Source organism: Pseudophryne corroboree, chromosome 6 (assembly GCF_028390025.1).
Source record: "Pseudophryne corroboree isolate aPseCor3 chromosome 6, aPseCor3.hap2, whole genome shotgun sequence".
NCBI lineage: Eukaryota > Metazoa > Chordata > Amphibia > Anura > Myobatrachidae > Pseudophryne > Pseudophryne corroboree.
The window spans coordinates 433007630-433027146 of record NC_086449.1 but is presented as its reverse complement, the minus strand read 5'-3'; the positions used below and the strand labels follow the sequence as shown (position 1 = coordinate 433027146).

Here is a 19517-nt window from a genome sequence, read left to right as displayed (position 1 = left end):
TCAGCTAGACACGGTAGCGCGATCCCTCCCCACATGCTTGCGTAGCGTTGCGGCGATAGCATTGCTAGTGACAAAAAGCGAAGATGTCGTGCTAGGCCACAACCTCACAATCCATACACCACATGCAGTATCTGCCCTATTGAATTCTGCCCAAACCAGACACGTCTCATCAGCAAGGTTTACAAGATGGGAATTGGCATTAATGGCCCCAGTAAACATCACCATAAGGAGATGCAGCACATTAAATCCTGCAACATTTCTCCCAGGTGTGCCTGGTCAGACACAAAGGGTGGAAGGTGAGAGTGATGGGGAAGGAGGATTTAATACAAAGGAAGATGCACATGATTGTATGGAATATTTGACCCAAAATTTTACCGCAAGGCCTGACATCAGTGACAATCCACTGGAAGATGCAGAACTCACGTTCTACACGGACGGTAGTTGTCACAGACAGTCAGACTCGGGAGACTTGTGTACTGGATACGCAGTCGTAGATGACCAAGACACCATAGAAGCGGAACCGCTAGGTCCACCTCACTCAGCCCAGGTTGCTGAACTGGTCGCCCTAACCAGAGCATGTGAATTGGCTAAGGGTAAGTCAGCCAATATCTACACCGATTCTAGATACGCCTTCGGGGTAGTACATGATTTCGGAGCCCTATGGCGCCTCAGAAATTTCATGACGGCAGCTGGTACACCGATAGCGCATGCAGCTTATATAAAAAGGCTTCTAACAGCGATACAGGAACCCGACAGAGTGGCTGTTATCAAATGTAAAGCACATACATATAGCCAAGACCCAGTATCCCTTGGTAACAGCCGAGCAGACGAAGCCGCAAAGCTTGCAGCTGCTACCCCCATACAGACCGACACCACACAACTGATGGTATTCAATACCATCAACACACAGAAGTTGTGTGAGATGCAGAATTTGTGTTCCACACAGGAAAAGGCAGTCTGGAAGGCAAAGGGATATGGCCAGGAGTCCTCAGGGCTCTGGACGGATGGACATGGTAAACCAGTGGCCCCCAGAGCATATCTTCCATGCCTGACTGAGGCAGCTCACGGGTTGACTCATCTAGGCAAGGAGGGGATGTGCAAATTGGTAAGAGCATACTGGTGCGCCCCAGGATTCTCCTCTCATGCGGGTAAAAGAGCAATGTCATGCCTTACCTGTCTGAGAAAGAATATTGGAAAAGCAATACCTACAGAACCATCCCATATCCCACCTGCCGGCGGCCCTTTCCAGGTAATACAAATTGACTTCATTCAATTACCCCCATGTCGAAATTTGAAATATGTACTTGTTTGTATAGATGTTTTCTCGAATTGGGTCGAAGCATTTCCAGCAGCTACAAATACCGCTATGTTTACAGCAAAAAAAATTGTACAGGAATTTGTATGTAGATATGGTATCCCTAGAATCATTGAAAGTGATAGGGGTACCCATTTTACCGGTGATGTCTTTCAAGGAATGTGTAAATTAATGGGTATTGATAGCAAGCTGCACACTCCGTACCGTCCACAGGCGAGTGCGAAGGTCGAAAGAGTGAACAGCACTATTAAAAATAAATTGAGTAAAGTAATGGCAGAGACAGGATTGACGTGGCCAGAAGCTTTACCCATTGTTTTGTATAGCATCAGAACCACTCCCAGGTCCCCTCTTAACCTGTCCCCTTTTGAAATTCTGTTTGGTCGACAACCGCATGTCATGATTAACCCTCAGGATGATTTGAAATGTAACAATGAAGTAACTGTAAAATACTTGATTAACATGAGTAAGCAGTTGAGGAATCAAAATGATAATCTGAAGTTGGTGATTCCTGATTTACCAGATAGTAATTGTCATGACATTGAACCTGGGGATTATGTAATGATACGAAATTTTCTACGCTCAGGTTGTCTTATTGATAGATGGGAAGGACCATACCAGGTCTTATTGACTAGCACCACAGCATTGAAGGTTGCTGAGAGAGAGACTTGGGTCCATTCATCCCACTGCAAAAAGGTTGCTGATCCAGAGAAGTCCCGTGATAAGGAACAGACGGTAGAGGTTGTATCACTGGAGTGTCTGTTCCAGGAGGACTGAGGCGGCACCTGAGCCTTGAAGACCGAAAGCAGTTGTTGACTTCCTTCTCCCTTTTATTGTTTTTCTCCACTTCCCATCCCCTCTCCCTTAAAATTTCTTTTTCCCCCTTCTCATTCTTCTCTATTTCCTCCTCAAAGATGGACTTGCCCCAAGAGACTGTGATCCGGATTTTGATGTTAACCATGATGTTGACCAGAGCAGTCTGTTCCGGCGAGAGTACCATAGAGGTCGAGAGAGGTTCTGGAATGGGTTCCGATTATGATGATGGAGGCGCAGTTTTCCAAGATCAACCAAACCAACAAGCAAAGGCGAGTATCAGAAAACGATCCGATAGAAGAAATTGTGATGGATTGTTAGCTGAAGAAAACTGTATCTGTAGGCTCTGTGACAATTTGATTGAGGATGGGTGCATAAAGAAATGCCAATCCAGTTTTAATATCCATATGGACCGGCATCCATTAAGTGACTATCACTCCTTAGTGGGTAACGTATTAAACCAAACAGATTGTTGGGTATGCTCTCAAGTACCTCAGGGTCATAGCAAATCAGGGCTAGTACCATTTCCTTTAACGTTAGGGGAGGTACTTGAGCTAAGTGGTGGGAGACCGGTGGACCGGAGGTTTAACATCTCCAGCCCTCCTAGTTTGAAGCTCCACCAATACCATGTGGATAGGTCCCTCTTATGTTTTAATATCTCCAATCCCCGTAAGCCGGGAAATTGGGAAGTGTCATGGAGCAACCTTACCATGACCTTTTCACACAGAGCAGATAGAATGCCTACAGATACAGAGCTTGTACGCCACATAGCCAGTAGAGGAAAATCTTTCCGGTATCGATATACCTTAGGGAATAGGATTACTAGAGTTGGAGAAGTATCACCAGGATACTGTGCACATATCGTACAGTCTGATACGTGCATTAAGCAGATGGAAGAATTAGGGTCAGGAGATTTCACCTGGAAGGTTTGTAATATGGTCATGTCCTTCTCCGTCCCATATGTTCTCCCCGATGATGCATATTTCATATGCGGGAGAAAGGCGTACAAGTGGCTTGCCCCAAACTCTGAAGGATTGTGTTATATTGGAAAAGTATTGCCTGAAGTGATGACTGTTACACATGACAAAATGAAGGACATACACCGTGGTGCCCAAGCTCCTTATACTCACACTCATTACGAGCACCGAGTTAAAAGACAACTGTCAGAAAGGTTAGAGCATCCGGCCTCTGATCTTATCCATGAATCCACCGGGATTCAGGTTCTGGTAGCGTTAGATTTCACTCGCACCGCTCGAGGAGTGATGAATTATAGATACATTTCCGCACTCGCCAATTTGTTAGATAATATCACTGAAATGTATGATGACACGTTCAGATACACTGGAAGAGAACTTCAAGCTTATAAAACAGAACTAGTTCAGCATAGGATGGTTCTTAATTATCTTACAGCAGTAACAGGCGGATATTGTGTTACATTGGCAACACAGTACGGCATAAAGTGTTGCACGTATATCACAAATAGCACCGAGGATCCGGTAGAGGTCATAGACCAAAAGATGGACGATATTCTCCAATTAAAATGGGAATTTCGCCGAAAACACAATCTCACCCTTGCCGCTGTAGGTAATGAGCTGACTAGTTGGGTGTCATGGTTGAACCCGCGAAATTGGTTCTCCGGTTTAGGAGACTGGGCTCAAGGAGTCATAATGGATGTTGGAAAGTTTCTCCTATGTATCTTAGGTGTTGTTATATCTATTGGATTGATATTTAGATGCGGGCAGGCTTTAATGAGGTGCAAACAAAGTACAAAAGTGATGAGCTTGAGGAGTGAGGAAACCGTAATTAACCTGGATTTGATTTATGACCCAATGATAGAAACCATGATGTGATGAAAATGCGATTATAAGGTCCGTTTCTTTCACCTGTTTTTCTGCTTTTTCTCCAAGATACAAAGACCCCCCTTGGACGAGGAAGTTGACGAGACGCTATACAGACAACAGACAAGCACCAAAGATGAAGTTTTGACAACCTATGATATGGACACTTGATGAACTTTGCCATGGATCCCCAGTTTCCCTAGTATTTTTAAACTCACGCTAGCCCAACATTTTTTGTAAATCTGATGGCACTGACAAAGCTATTTGCTCATGCCCAAGGAGCAATACAGCGCAAAGACGACTCTCAACAGATACCGAACAAAACTTCAACGACAGATGTACATTTACCTGACATAGAATATCATTGCATTTTCCATAAGTGTTCTTCATCCTCATCTCTACAACCCTCAGGTAATAACACACATAGTATAGGGAATACAGGCACAGATATCAGCAATCACATATTCCCCCATTCATGTATCATCAACTAAAATGTGCTCCCCATTTTGTTCAAAAGCCGAAAAGAGCTCGGTAAAGTTTGACAGCCCATCCACAGACCTGTACCACGGGATAAGAAGGAATTCAAATGTATACTTCGCAATACCTCGAAGCTTGATTTACCACACGTACGGCACGATGATACATGACCCTCCAAACATGGACTCATACACACATGCTTCTGCTTTCTCACTAGGTCATACCCTCTTCACACCTACTCCACTCTTCTTCCTTTCCCCACCATGGAAATCAATTAACCCCTGACTTATATTTTTCTCCTTTTTGAAATGTTTTGAAGGTGGCAGTTATTATTGACTGCCAAAGGGTGGACTGTCAAAGTCAGAAAAATGTTTCTATACACATTGCCATATTTGCACCGCACACTGGTCTGCGCTGCGCATGCGTACGCTCTCCCGTGAAGGCGCATACCCGCAATAGCGTGCACCCACGGACGCACGGTATGCGTATTTACGGTAGAGTTTATGTAACCGTAGCGTGCGACTCATTCGTTACATATTTTCACAATTAATGTAGTTTGTAGACCATGGTCCCTTTGATAGATTCTGAAAGTTTGGTTAATATAGAATGTCCCTGAACGGAGGAATCCCTCTTTGTATTGTGCGAAGGGTCTAACAGGAATCATACAGCAGTGTTTGGTACCCATCGGAAGAGTATTTAATTAACAATATTCCGGTGTTGGTTTGGAGCGTATTAATCGCTCGTGCGGATAGTTATGGACATAAGAAGTTTATGTCCATTTCTATTATTTACTCATACTCAGGTATGCGGCGGGAAACCCAGTTTCCCACCCACCTGAGCTGTTGGAAATCGTCACAGCCCACCTGTATGAATCAACCTATGACCTTTTGTTATGATGCGGGCCGAATTCCTTCGTCCAATGGACAATGGGATTGTAGGGACTATGAGATTGCATTGTGTGTGGGGCATAAATAGGCAGGCCGACCATATCCAACTTCACTCTCATCAACGGTTTTCTTGCTGATAATCGGGAGCTGGATATCGAGGCGCATGCGATCATACCCTTTGTGCGTAAGTTTCTCTCCGTAATCATTGTCTTACTGTGAGCCAATCTCTCTCTCTCCGTCTCTCTCTCTCTCTCCGTCTCTCTCTCTCTCTCTCTCCCTTCTCTTTCTCTTGTATCTCCCATTGACTATTATCGTATTGTATTAGATCAGCATAGTATTGTATTGTATTTCTTGTATAGTTATTTGGTTAGGAAGTCTCTGTTATATTGTAGTGTATCATTTGTACTGTGATTCTTTTTGCAAGTATAATAGTTATAATACAGATAATAGGCTTTGGACCCTAAACCAGTATCTGTGTATTTCCTATAGTTTTAAGTGTTCACTTGAGCGTCGGTGACGCTCAAGCAGCTTTGTAGTTAGTCAGGTTACACAAGGTTGCACTTACACCCTGTATTCACATTAAGGTATTCTGTGTATTTCATTGATAAAAGGTTTAGACATAAAGGTATAGCGTTGTGAGCGTCTGCGCCGCTGGTGATCTCGTGGTCTCGAGCGTCCGCTACGCCGTAGCGAATCATTACTCTAGTCATAGCCAATAACGTGTTGTCCTGTGATCACTGGGCCGTGAGCGAACGTGACGCTTGAGCGCCTCGCCTTCGGCTGAGCGATCGTTACGCAACTAGCGTACCCTTACGGTACTTCTTAAGTAAACAGCGTACAGTGTTCTTAGACTTCATTAAGGGTTGTTTATACGACAAAAGAATTTAGCATTGTCACTGGGGTACCCTGTAGGGTGGCCAATTCCGGGATCTGCGGGATCCCGGGATTTAAGACAAAAATCGTCCGGATTCAGTCCGGTATTGGAAGCTCCAATCCCGGAGATTTCGGGATCAGGCAGTCCTTTGTTTTTTTAATGCCAGGCAGCGTTGAGCGTACTCAGGAGGCTCAGACGCTGCCCTGCTCCCTCCTCCTGGCTCCACCTGTGCAGCGTGATGTGAAATCAGAGGTCACGCTGCGCAGCCAGACACACGGAACTCGAACTGGAGGAAGTTGGCCATCCGCCTGTGGGAGGGGCGGGGGACGACTGCTGGAAACAAACCAATCTGGGGTATCCCGGGATTGACCATTTTTCAGTCCCGGTACCCAGGACTGAAAAAATGGCCCGGGATTGGCCACCCTAGTACCCTGGGTTGTGGTCCAGGACCAATTCAAATTATATTCAATGTAATAGGCAAAACCAGTGCTGGTGGCTTCCAATCATAAAACAAACAGAAGTGAGTCCTGTCCCTCACCACATAACTGAACCTACGGATGACATATAAACTCCATTTACTAAATTAAATATTTTGTTTTTTTAAGACACTTATGGCCGAGGGGTGCCGTACAGAAAATGTTGATACTATAGGGCACCGTGACTCAAAACAGTTTGGGAACCACTGCAGTAGACAAATAACAAATAACAAATAGCACTATAACTCTCAATATAGCACTGATGCAAGAGGTACAATGAAAATACTCAGCGTAATCTGAAACTTGTACCTGGGGCAGATAATGGGTCTGGGACGTCTCAATAAAAAAACAAAACAACAAAGGGATGGAATCCAGGGGCAGAAATGATAAGTAGGAGATGTAGAGTGTAGCTGGTATGTAAGAGAAGTAGGTAATGAGAACAGGAGCGAGGAGGGCCTTGCTTATGGAGCTTACAGTCTAAAGTGGAAGGAGAGAGACAAATGCAAGACATAAGGAGTGAGCCAGAGTAAAGGGAGCTAAGAGTAAGGGCAGGAATCAGGAGTGGGAGAAATGGAGGGTGCAAGAAGTTGAGGTAGACTACATGATGACATGGTTAAGTGGTGGAAGGATAAGTTTTTTTGAACAGGTAGGTTTTTAGCATCCACTTGAAGCACTGCAGGGGATAGTCTGAAGGAACTAAAGAGATCATTCCAACCCTAGGGCCAGCACAGAATATGCAGTAACCAGGGGGGCGTGGCTTGCACTCTGACTGACCAGAAGTGTCCCAGGAGAGCTCCTGCAAATTTTAATCTAATAACCTCCTTTGTGCCACAATTAACAGTGCCTCACACACCGCCAGAGCTCTCCTATATTGCTCCTGATGCTGTGTATCTATTGAAAGTGAGCTGCGGAGCTGGAGAATAGGTTTAACCTGTTCTTGCAGGTTGCAGCCTCCCTCCCGGGGTGAAGCCGGGACCTATATTTTTGAGACTTCCGCCCGGGTTCCTGTGCAGACCAGATGCCATGCCTCCGCAAGTGGCCTTCGTTCCCTGCGCGCCCCCGTCTGAGGAACCTTACCGGGAGCAGCAGCGGTGAAGCTAAGTCCCTGGGGCTGTGATCCCTGTGCCGCGGTGGTGCTCGTGAGGACCGGTGGCGACGGCCATCTTGGAGGGGGCAGAGAGAGGAGTTTAGGCGTCGCGCTCACACAGGCGGCCTCCACTCGCTGCACCCCCTCTTCGACAGTACATAGCTGAGTGCGGCGGGGACAACATTGAGCCCGGTGGTACCTGGGCTGCAGCGTGCAGCGGAGGGGCCCGCTGGAGTTTGGTGACAGTAGTCATTTTGGTAGAGGCAAGGTGAGCACACACATACCATGGTGCTCCTGCAGTGAAAGCTGGAAAGCAGGCCTTTTGATTAAACGGGCTGGCAGATCACAATCACAGTTTGAATAGCCAGCATCCTATACTTACTGTGCAGTGAATTTTTGGAACAAGCTCATACAGTGTATTCAGCTAGGAGTCTGGTGTTCAGAGGGATATAGTGGAGTACTGATCTACTACGTAACAACCATTTTTGATTACCTGCATCCCTTGCTCTACCCCTGCATCATGTACTTAGCACTGTTTCCCAGAAAACTATATTCATTGTCTAGATCTCACTCCCTGCACAGATTGTCAGGAACTCCTGCTGTTGGCTCTTATACTATACTATATCTCCCTTACTTACTGCACCACGTGTTGTGATCTTGGACGCTCTCCTGTAGATCCTTTTCCTAGCTTTAATAGCTTACTGGAACCTGGGACCTTCGAATGATGTGAACTCACCGATGCATGATTTCCCCCCTACCCAAAACGATAGATAAGACCAGATAGACCTGGTGGACCTTCATTGTAATCTACCCCTAAGCTGGCACTTCTGCTTTACCAGATATTATGAGCAGAGCGAACACTCGGGCAAAAAAAGGAGCTTCACAAGATATTTCACAACACTTTTTGGATGGATCCGAAAACCTCTCCCTCTACCAAAGAGGATATTCAATCTCTTCAGAATATGATAATAGACCTTAAAAATACTTTTACCACCGCTCTCCAGTCAGCGATTGGTGAACTGAAATCTGACCTGGCAGCTCTGGATTCTCGCACCGGTTCATTGGAAGCACAGTCGGAAAAACAGCAGGAATTCCAAAAGCAAATGGGAGAAGAAATTAGTTACCTTTCAGGTGAGTTGGAATTACTTAAAGATAAAGTTGAGGATAATGAAAATCGCGAGAGGCGGAACAATCTACGCATTCGAAATGTTCCAGAATCCGTATCGGCCTCCGAACTGGAACCATACCTCAAACGATTGTTTCTTTACTTGGTCCCGTCGCTGTCAGAATCTGCAATTCTGATTGAGAGAGCTCACCGCGCTTTGAGACCCAAGCCGAGGGACTCTGACCCTACCCGTGATGTTATTCTTCGGTTTCTCTCTTTTAAGATCAAAAATAGTATCACCATGGCAAGCAGGAACTCAACTTCAATATTATTCGAGGGATCTTGGATACAGATATACCAAGACTTATCGCCAGTGACTATTGCCAAACGACGTGACCTACGTTCTGTCACCTCCGCCTTACGCAATAATGGCTGCAAATATCGTTGGGGATTTTCCTTTCGCCTTATTGTGGAGATTGATGGCAAAGTTCATATAATTCGTTCTCCCGAGGATGGCAATAGACTGCTACGTAAACTATGACTGTCACCCGCCTCCAAATCAAACCAGGATGTACCTGACGCTCTTCCCAGATGTGAAATTCCTCATGCTCCAGTTTGGGTTTGAATGACACATAGATCAACTCGTTTTTTGATCCTTATTATAGTTTATTTGCTATGCTGAATTTATTGCTGGTAATATTTCACATCTGCACTATCTATCTCTCTACTAGTCACAAGGTTTTTGTTAACTGTTTTTATCTATGGTTTTTATATTACAATGCCAAGCTGTTATTATTGGTAGGCTCTATGTATACTTTGTTTTGCAGAAGTTTTTATCTTACAGCCCTGACCGGTGGCCTGGATGCATTGCCCATAGGCTGGGACCTTCTAATTGAACCCTGATCCGAAGCACTGAGGCATGTCTCTAACTACCGGTCAGCTCTGTGACTTTACCGAAGATTTGTTTTTTGTTACTATTTTACTACTGCCTAGTATCTGAATACTGTTTATGGTATTTTTTATGTCTTAGATTGCCACGTCTACGCTTTGGGTTTTTCATTTTATTCTATATCCGAAGGTCCACCTTCTATTTTTCATATATATATATATATATATATATTTAGTTTTGGGTGGGGGGTGTCCGCACTCTTGCTTGCCACTTCTCCCAATTTTTAGGGATTAGAGATATACGTTACTGTATTGGGTTGGTACCCTTTTTCAATTTATTGAATTTGTATCCCACAAGTGAGCTCTTTTTATTATAGAGCTCAATTTTAGTAGCCAAGTGTCCTGTCTTTCGGATACTTCGTCTACTTATTTCTCCTTTTACTTTCTTTTAGGTTATTGTTGCAATTTGTGTGTATGTAGGTGTACAAGCGTCTGTAGACGTATATATCTACTTACCCTATATTGGTGCCTGTGTATAGGTATATACACTTCTACTTTTTTTTTCCTTTTTCCTTTTCTCTTTTCAGCAGAGTCCGGGGCCCATTGGTCTCCTTCAGACTATCCCATTTACCCCTCTTACCATGCCACTAACGTGTTTGTCTATTAATGTTAAGGGTCTCAATACCCCCAAAAAACGCTCCCACTTCCATAGGTCACTTAAAACTTTGAAGGGGGATATAATCTTTCTACCGGAAACACATTTGAAATCAACTTAACACCCCTCTTTGACATCTAAACTCTTTCCCACAGCCTGGTACTCTAATAATGTAACAAAACGAAATGGTGTAGCTATCTTAGTCAGAGGTTCCATCCCTTTTCGTTTTTTAGACTGTAAGTTCGATAATGACGGTCGTTATATAATGGTAAGAGGGAAACTCGGACATGAAGAGGTCACACTGGCCAACCTTTACGCCCCCAACACAGCTCAAACCAAATTTTTTCGTAAATTCTTTCATGAGCTTTATTCGTATAGAAGGGGTAGGACACTTGTCGGAGGCGATTTCAATTTGTCCCTCACATATATAGATAGGTCCGGCCCCCTACGCAACGGCCAAACTCCAAATTCTTCTGTATTACACAGGGGCATGGCCGAGGCTGGTCTGTTTGATGTCTGGCGGTTTCTTAATCCGACCACTAGGGATTACACTTTTTATTCTATTCCGCATGATATATATTCTCGCAGACATGTTTTTGAGTTGTGCCCCTCTCTCACAAACAGCCCATTCTTCCTCGATAATCCCACATTCTTGGACTGATCATTCTGCTTTAGTTACGTCCTTTGATATATTTGATATTCCTGATGGTAGACCATCGTGGAGACTTAATGAACCCCTTCTGAAGATCCCTCAGTTCCAAGACTTAATTAAATCGAAGCTACAGGAATATTTTGATCTCAACATGCAGGATGAATGTAGTATGCCCACTATATGGGATGCCCATAAAGCAGTCATTAGAGGGTCAATAATTCAATATGTGTCCCGCCGAAAAAGAGTACAAGAAAATCGTATAAATTTGTTTACCGGCACTATCGCAAAATTAGATCGTGAACACAAACACACACATTCTAAGAATACATTAGTTGAACTTTCTAAGGCCCGTGATGATCTACAATCTCTTTTGGCTGAAAGGGTTGAGCGTCCACTTCGTTGGGCTAATCAATCATTCTACGATGAAAGCAACAAGGCTCATACTCTTCTAGTCAATAGGCTACGTGCCAAGAAAGCTAGTCAAACCATTCACACTATTAAGGAAGCTCCAGGCAGCGTTACCTATGATCCTAAAAAAATTAATAGTATCTTTTCTGATTATTATAAGGCGCTGTACAATGTAGACCCCCCCCCCCCCCCCCCGATCCCTCGGCACATGCCTGTGAGACTCAACAATATCTTGACTCTTGCACTCTTCCTCGGCTAGAGGATGCTGCTAATTCTGCTCTCAATGCTGATATCTCCGCCAAGGAAATTGAAGCGGCATTATAAACTCAAAAACCATCTAAAGCACCTGGCCCGGATGGCTATCCGATGGTGTACTATAAAACATTTGCTCCTCAACTTATCCCACGTGTTTTTTTTTGTTTACTAAGATAATGCAGGGCACCCCTTTTCACACTGATTCCACGACATCCCACATTATTGTTATCCCGAAACCCGGTAAAGACCCATCATACTGCCCAAATTATAGACCTATCTCATTAATAAATACTGATCTTAAGCTTTTCCTAAGGTCTTAGCGACTCAACTGAACTTTGTACTGACATCACTGATTGACCCTGATTAAGTAGGTTTTATTCCAGGTCGACAGGCCTCAGACAACACCAGACGTATTATTAACCTGATCCATCATATAAACTCATCCAAAACACCCGCGATTGCCTTGGCGCTAGATGCCGAAAAAGCTTTTGATCGCATTTCCTGGCCCTTTTTGTTTTCTACATTATCCTCATTTGGCCTTCATGGTCATTTTGTCACTGCTGTTACAGCCCTCTATTCTAACCCCTCATCTACGGTTATGACTAATGGTTTAAGTTCTTCCCGGTTTAATTTGAGGAATGGCACTCGTCAAGGCTGCCCTCTCTCACCCCTACTTTTTGCCCTGTGTATTGAACCTCTTGCAGCCCGTATACAACTCAAAATTGATATCGGAGGTGTTACTGTGGGTCGCGACTCATATAAAATTTCCTTGTTTGCAGACGATGTGCTTTTGACTCTCTCTATCCATTTAGTATCTCTCCCCAATCTACAAAAAGAACTGCTTTTATATGGTTCCCTATCTGGTTATAAAGTAAATCACACCAAATCAGAGGCCCTTGCATTTAATGTTTCGTCACACATTCATTCGACGCTAACCTCTACTTTTCCCTTTCTTTGGAGACCTTCGGCTATTAAATATCTCGGCGTCAATATTACCAAATCCTATCCTACTCTCTATCAAGCTAACTAAGTTCCTATAATTAAAACACTCACGCAAGATCTAGATAAATGGGATCAGTTATATATTTCATGGATAGGACGGATTAACACCGTCAAAATGAACTTCCTTCCTTGCATCCTATATTTGTTCCAAACTATCCCAATTCTAGTGCCCTGAGCGACATTGACCTCCTTGCAAAAAATGTGTCACAAATGTATTTGGGCTAACCGTAAGCCACGTCTAAGGAGTTCCATATTGACTAAGAATGTAACCTCGGGCGGTTTGGGTTACCCTAATCTACAAGCATACTTAAACGCATGCAGGCTTAACCACATGGTGTCCTGGCATTCTCCCAGAGGACTCAGGAAATGGGTTGATATTGAAAACTCTATATTTCAGGGTATACCCCTGGACTTCCTTTTATGGCTTCCCAAGTAATGCAGACCAGCCTCGGCATACTCAATCCCCATGATCAAAATCACCCTCGGGTTGTGGGACAAACTCCGCACCACCCATAACCTCTCTTCGTACCCTTCACCTCTATCACCTATCTGGGGACACCCTGCTTTTCCCCCAGGCTGCGACCGCCGCATGGCAGATCCATGGCACTCTCTGGGCATTACGAGATTTATCCATGTTAAAGGCCATTCTGCACTTTACTCCTTTGGGGAATTTCAAGAGCGCCTTGATGTTCCACCCTTGCGTCATTACCATTATATCCAAACTCTTAGCTTCCTTAGCTCACAACTTAAAACTACTCCTTTGAGATCGCCTACCCCCTTTGAACATATGTGTTTTCTCTCCATTAGCAGGAAAGGGAACATCTCGACAATTTACAACTCCATTTTAGCACCACATCCTCCTCCTCGTGAACCCCATGAATTAGCCTGGGAATCAGACCTCTCTCATTCTTTGGAGGATGATCAATGGGATGAAATCAGAATACGCACTGCCAAGGCTTCTCTTAGCGTGGCACTTAGGGACACCTGTTATAAGGTATATTCCAGGTGGTATCTAGTCCCCTCCAGACTTCACTCTATCTTCCCCGCGACCTCGAACCAATGCTGGAGACTTTGTGGAGATGAGGGTACCTTTTTCCACATATGGTGGACCTGTCCCTTTATTCGCCCCTTCTGGAACATAGTCGGGGAATTAATTGCACAATCTTGTGGGCATAGTATCGACCTCTCTCCTGCAACAGTGTTGCTCCATGCCCCCATACTTGCGATACCCAAAAATCAGGATAAGCTTGTTATGCAAATCTGCATCGCTTGTGGCTAAAATTAACTACATTGCTAGCATGGAATATATTACTAGTTTACGGAACAACACGGTGGCCCAATTCCATACTGTTTGGTCCCCATGGTACCTCACGCGCTCTTTATCTATTCCCGGACTCTGCTGATATCCCTATCCCTTTTCACAACTATTCTTCTATTTACTCATCTTTAAGCTTCTTATTTTCCCCCGTCCCACCCTTTCACTTTTCCTTTTTTCTTTCTTTTACATTTTTATCTTTAATAGTTCCTGTCTTTAATTTTTATATTGATTATATATTATAAAAGAAAAAAGTGAAACTGATCAACCAATAAATTACATTTAGGCAGGTTGTATGTTGTTGTCCTCAGATAACTTACCGTAACACAGGACAATGTGTCGCCTCTTAGTAATATCTGAAAGTTTTTCTACACAATAGATCTATAATACTGTCAAAACTGGTTCTTAATAAGTTCATTGTCATGACCTGTCACTGTTTGTGTGCATTTTCATACGATGGCTATTGATCAGTTTCAATAAAAATGTAAACTTTAAAAGAATATGTGGTAACCAGAGGGGAGGAAAGACATCAGTCGTTAGATGACCAGACTGGGGGGGGAGGGAGTATGTAAGATGATGAGGTTATAAATGTAAGGACCAGTGGAGAAGGAGAGGGCCTTGTATGTTATAGTGGGTAATCTAATGAGGATTCTGTAGCGGAAGGGGAGCCAGCGAAGGGCTTGTCACAATGGGGAGGCATATATCAGTGGCGGGAGAGAAAGATAGGTCTAGCTGAAGCACTGAGTAAAGATTGGAGAGGAGTAAGATGGCAGCGGGAAATCAGGTGAGGAGAAGGTTGCAGTAGTCAAGGCGAGAGATGATTAGTGAGTGGACAATGGTTTTGGTAGCATTCTGGGAAAGGAAGGGTCAGTTGCGGAAGATGTTGCGGAGCTGGAACTGACAGGAAAGGGCAAGAAATTTAATGTGGTGAGGGAGGGGGTGCAAAGGAGAAAGTAGAATCAATAATGTTTTCCAGGAGTGCAGAGCAGCATACAGATGCTATTCTGATACAATGGACTTTTCAATGTTGCTTGTCAAACCACAGACAGTATCCCTTATGTGGACAAAACATGATTAAAAGTCATGATACCACTAACATCATTATCCAATTAGACATGTCCCAAATGTCACTATTATACTCCTCTAGACAACTCTAGACAACGAGGACCAATTACATGTTTAGATAATGCTTTCCTATGTACAGTACTTGTGAAATTGATAAATGTACGTTTCTGAGGTTGTGTATAGTAATCAATCTATTTCAGAAGCTTCGTAATTTGCAAATTCTATGCAACTGTATACCAAAATAAATATATACAGTACTTTGGAAGACTCACTCTAACTGAAGACTACAATCATTTCACATTAATACCCACTTTCTATGTATGTCTCCCATTGTCCCCTCTTCCCTTACAGTATATTTCACCTTCATTTTCTCCCATCTGCTCCTAGCCACTTGCAAAAAACCATTTTCCTTCTTATTTCCTGCTCTTGTGGTCAATGTGATAGGAAAAAACACTGATGATTGCGGCCAATGAGAAGCTACATGGCCAAACAGAAGTGCAGCTTTGTCCACCACTACATAACTGAATATAAGGATCATTTTCTTATTTAAATAATTTTTGCAGAGAATAGCAATTGGAAATGTGTAGCCTAGGGCAGCACAGTTATCGTAGTGGTTATTATTACTGCTTCACAGCACTGAGATCCCACAAAGGCCCTCATTCCGAGTTGTTCGCTCGCAAGCTGCTTTTAGCAGCTTTGCACACGCTAAGCCACCGCCTACTGGGAGTGAATCTTAGCATAGTAAAATTGCGATCGAAAGATTAGCAGAATTGCGAATAGACACTTCTGAGCAGTTTCTGAGTAGCTCCAGACTTACTCGGCAACTGCGATCAGCTCAGTCAGTTTCGTTCCTGGTTTGACGTCACAAACACTCCCAGCGTTCGCCCAGACACTCCCCCGTTTCTTCAGACACTCCCGCGTTTTTCCCAGAAACGGCAGCGTTTTTTCACACACACCCATAAAACGGCCAGTTTCCGCCCAGAAACACCCACTTCCTGTCAATCACATTACGATCACCAGAACGAAGAAAAAAACCTCGTAATGCCGTGAGTAAAATACCTAACTGCATAGCAAATTTACTTGGCGCAGTCGCACTGCGGACATTGCGCATGCGCATTAGCGACTAATCGCTCCATTGCGAAAAAAAAATAACGAGCGATCAACTCGGAATGACCACCCAAGTTCCTAAGTTTGTGGATTTGGCATGTTCTACCCATGTTTGCGCAGGTTTCCCCCAGGTACTCCGATTTCCACCCACAATCCAAAAACATACTCGTAGGTTAACTGATTTCTGACTGAAAATTAATCCTAGCGTGTATGTGTGAATATAGATTGTAATCTTCATTGGTTGCAGAGACTGATGTGACTGACTAAATCTTCTCTGTAAAGCACTCAAAATATGTGTGCACTGTATAAATAACCGAGACTGCAACACAAACTTCATACTTGTTTGATAACATTCCTGGGTAAGGAGCAGCAGGTGTAGTATGGGATCCCGACCGCCGACATACCGACAGCTGGGTGAGCGCAAATGAGCCCCTTGCAGGCTTGCTGTGCTCGCCACGCTGCGGGCACAGTGGCGCGCGCCACTCTATTTATTCTCCCTCCAGGGGGTTGTGGACCCCCAAGAGGGAGAATAGTTGTCGGAGTGTCGGTATTCCGGCGCCAGTATACTGAGCGCCGGGATCCCAACAACCGGCGTACTGCATACCACCCAGTAGCAGCAACTCTATATTTATATATAATTTCTAAATACATTTCTAAAGATGTCCACTAGAGGTCGATGTAATGCAATATTTTTACCTGTGAAATTATTCTGTGCGTTGACCATACACTGGACAATATGACCACTCAGATGCAGACTGGTCATACACTGGATAATACCACCACTTCTCAGCATGTTCTGGAGACTAAGGGGTCTATTTACTAAGCCTCTGGTGGAGATAAAGTGGCCGGAGATAAAGTACTAGCCAATCAGCTCGTAACTGCCATGTCACAGGCTGGGTTTGAAAAATGACAGCTAGGCTGTGATTGGCTGGTACTTTATCTCCAGCGACTTTATCTCCACCTGAGGCTTAGTAAATAAACCCCTAAGGGGTCTATTTACTGAGCCTTGGATGGAGATAAAGTCGCTGGAGATAAAGGAACAGCCACTCAGCTCCTAACTGTCATCATCAAAATTGATTGTTCCTCTGTATCAAATCCCACATCCCACTTATCTCTGTGTGGTTCTTTACTTTCGCTATCATTCGCGACTCTCACCATTGATTCAGGGGTTTTCCTTGTCTAACAATGACAGCAGATCCTCCTTCTTAGCTCTCCTCCCAGGGCCCCTCACCCATTCTTATTTTCCCCAGATTTTCGTGAACTCTCATCAGTGATTCTAGAGCACAAGGTTATCGGTATATTGTTTCTACTATCATACCACACTGGAAACGCCCGAACCCATACCGATCTTGGAAGCTAATCAGTGTTGGGCTGAGTCAGTACTCAAATAGGAGACTTTTGAGGAATACTCGGTGTAGTAGAAAATTTCGGGCATTCATGCTCTATGTCTAACGCTGACAGCAGATTCATCTTTTCTATCACATTCTTCTCTTTTCCCTCTCCTCCTAGATAATCAGTGATCCGACTTATTAATCTTCATTAGATATATTTAGAATTGTTCATCTACCACCTATTGAAGTAATTGTAAGTTGTGTATAGCTTATATCATATATTTCTTTATCACAGGCAGATCTTGGAGTCTAAGTTGTGGACCTATTGTTTCATTGTAAACGTGATCTAACCCGGACAGCTCACCATTACTATCCAATATTGATTGGCATTATTGGTTTATTACTTTTATGTGTGTTTTTCTCCTTAATATGTGTCCAACTACTTTATGTTTTATTGTGTTACATGAATAAAAATTGAATATTTTTTTAACCATCTTATTTTCAATACTACAAATTATTCAAGAGTGCACCCACAAAAGAGTCTTCTTTTCTCCTTTGTTTCTAAACGTTTCACACTGACTCAGGGTGCACCACCAAATATAACTATTATTGGAAAAGTTTACCTTCTCCTACTCTATTATTGTATTTTGGTAATTATTAATATCCAGCCTTATACTCTCCTGTGCGGTATACTCCCTATATACAAATGTCACAGGCTGTGCTTGAAAAATGACAGTTAAGAGCTGACTGGCTGGTACTTTATCTCCTTCCACTTTATCTCCATCCAAGGCTTAGTAAATAAACCCCTAAATCCCTACTGCGCTTGTGTGGTGGTACTTTTGCTGGTGATTTTTTGTTGCAGCTGAAGCACCGATGCAGAACTCTGGAAAGGGGTCCGTGTGCACCGCACACATTGCACCCACTATAGAGACGCCAATACTGTAGATATCTGCTGCGCCCCTGTTTTCATGATAACAAATACAATCCCCATAGATTTCTATCAATATTTCGTAAAAGCCCGTATTACCAAGCCTCAAAAAGCTGAGTTTTGAAGAGATTGGCCCTATTGGCTAACACCTACCCATTGTAGTCTATTAGCTAAATTTTCCACATTTTCTGTTGGAAAGGGATCTTCTACATTATCAGTGACTGTGCAAGTGCGTCCCTCTGGCCTTGCATACCCACCAGCACAACCAAATGACATCACTTTAAGACTCTGCATAGACGGACTCCTTACCACAGCCTGTGATGCTGTAAGAACGTAATGCTAAATTCCTCCCACACATAAATTCTTATTACCATGATATCAGCAATAAGTAATTATAATGTGATCAAAGATAAAATGCATATTTACATATATAGGCCCTTTAATACTAATTATACCTTTCCCTCATGCGCTGAAATTTAAAGAACAGGAATAATCACATGATATTCAGTGGAGAGATTCCCATTAACAGATTGCTCTTAGAATATTTAACTTACCACAATTACTTCAATGGGAATAGGAATGCGGAGGATATGTTTGAATCGCTCATTTAAGTCTTTCACCACCAAACATATCACTATAGTTAGAAGTCCAGCAATCAGATCAACAAAGTTTGTTTTACTAATGTTGGCAAAGATGTCTATAATTGTCTAAATAAAAACAATAATGAACAATGAGAGGGAGCAGAATATTAGTAAGCATACTGCTCTTGTTTCTTATTGTTTCAGTAACATAACAAATTCATAATACACACTCAGTTGATATTGCATGTTAAAATCAGAAGATCTCAGTAACTACTGTAGCAACTGAGATTGGAAGCCGACAGCAAAGTATTCAGCCAAAAGGGAATTTGGCAAAAAAATGTTCACACCAGTGTGCCACTGAATTATATTTCCCAGGCATTGCATACAATAGTAAAAAAAAAAGGAGGGATGACACAAACCCTTGGGCGCAAATACAGTCAAAGCAGCAAATTGTCAGAGAA

At 43.3% G+C, this 19517-nt stretch overlaps 1 protein-coding gene and 1 pseudogene across 1 annotated transcript in view; one reads left to right on the top strand and one right to left on the bottom strand.

Moving 5' to 3' along the window:
- The window catches only part of LOC134932543 (pendrin-like), a 192619-nt gene that overhangs the window by 113201 nt on the left and 59901 nt on the right, over nt 1-19517 (bottom strand). The window contains exon 6 of the mRNA XM_063927070.1: nt 19030-19182. Coding sequence (XP_063783140.1) covers nt 19030-19182 — 153 coding nt within the window. The remainder of the gene's footprint in view (nt 1-19029; nt 19183-19517) is intronic.
- On the top strand, nt 17521-17640 carry LOC134939052 (5S ribosomal RNA; annotated as a pseudogene).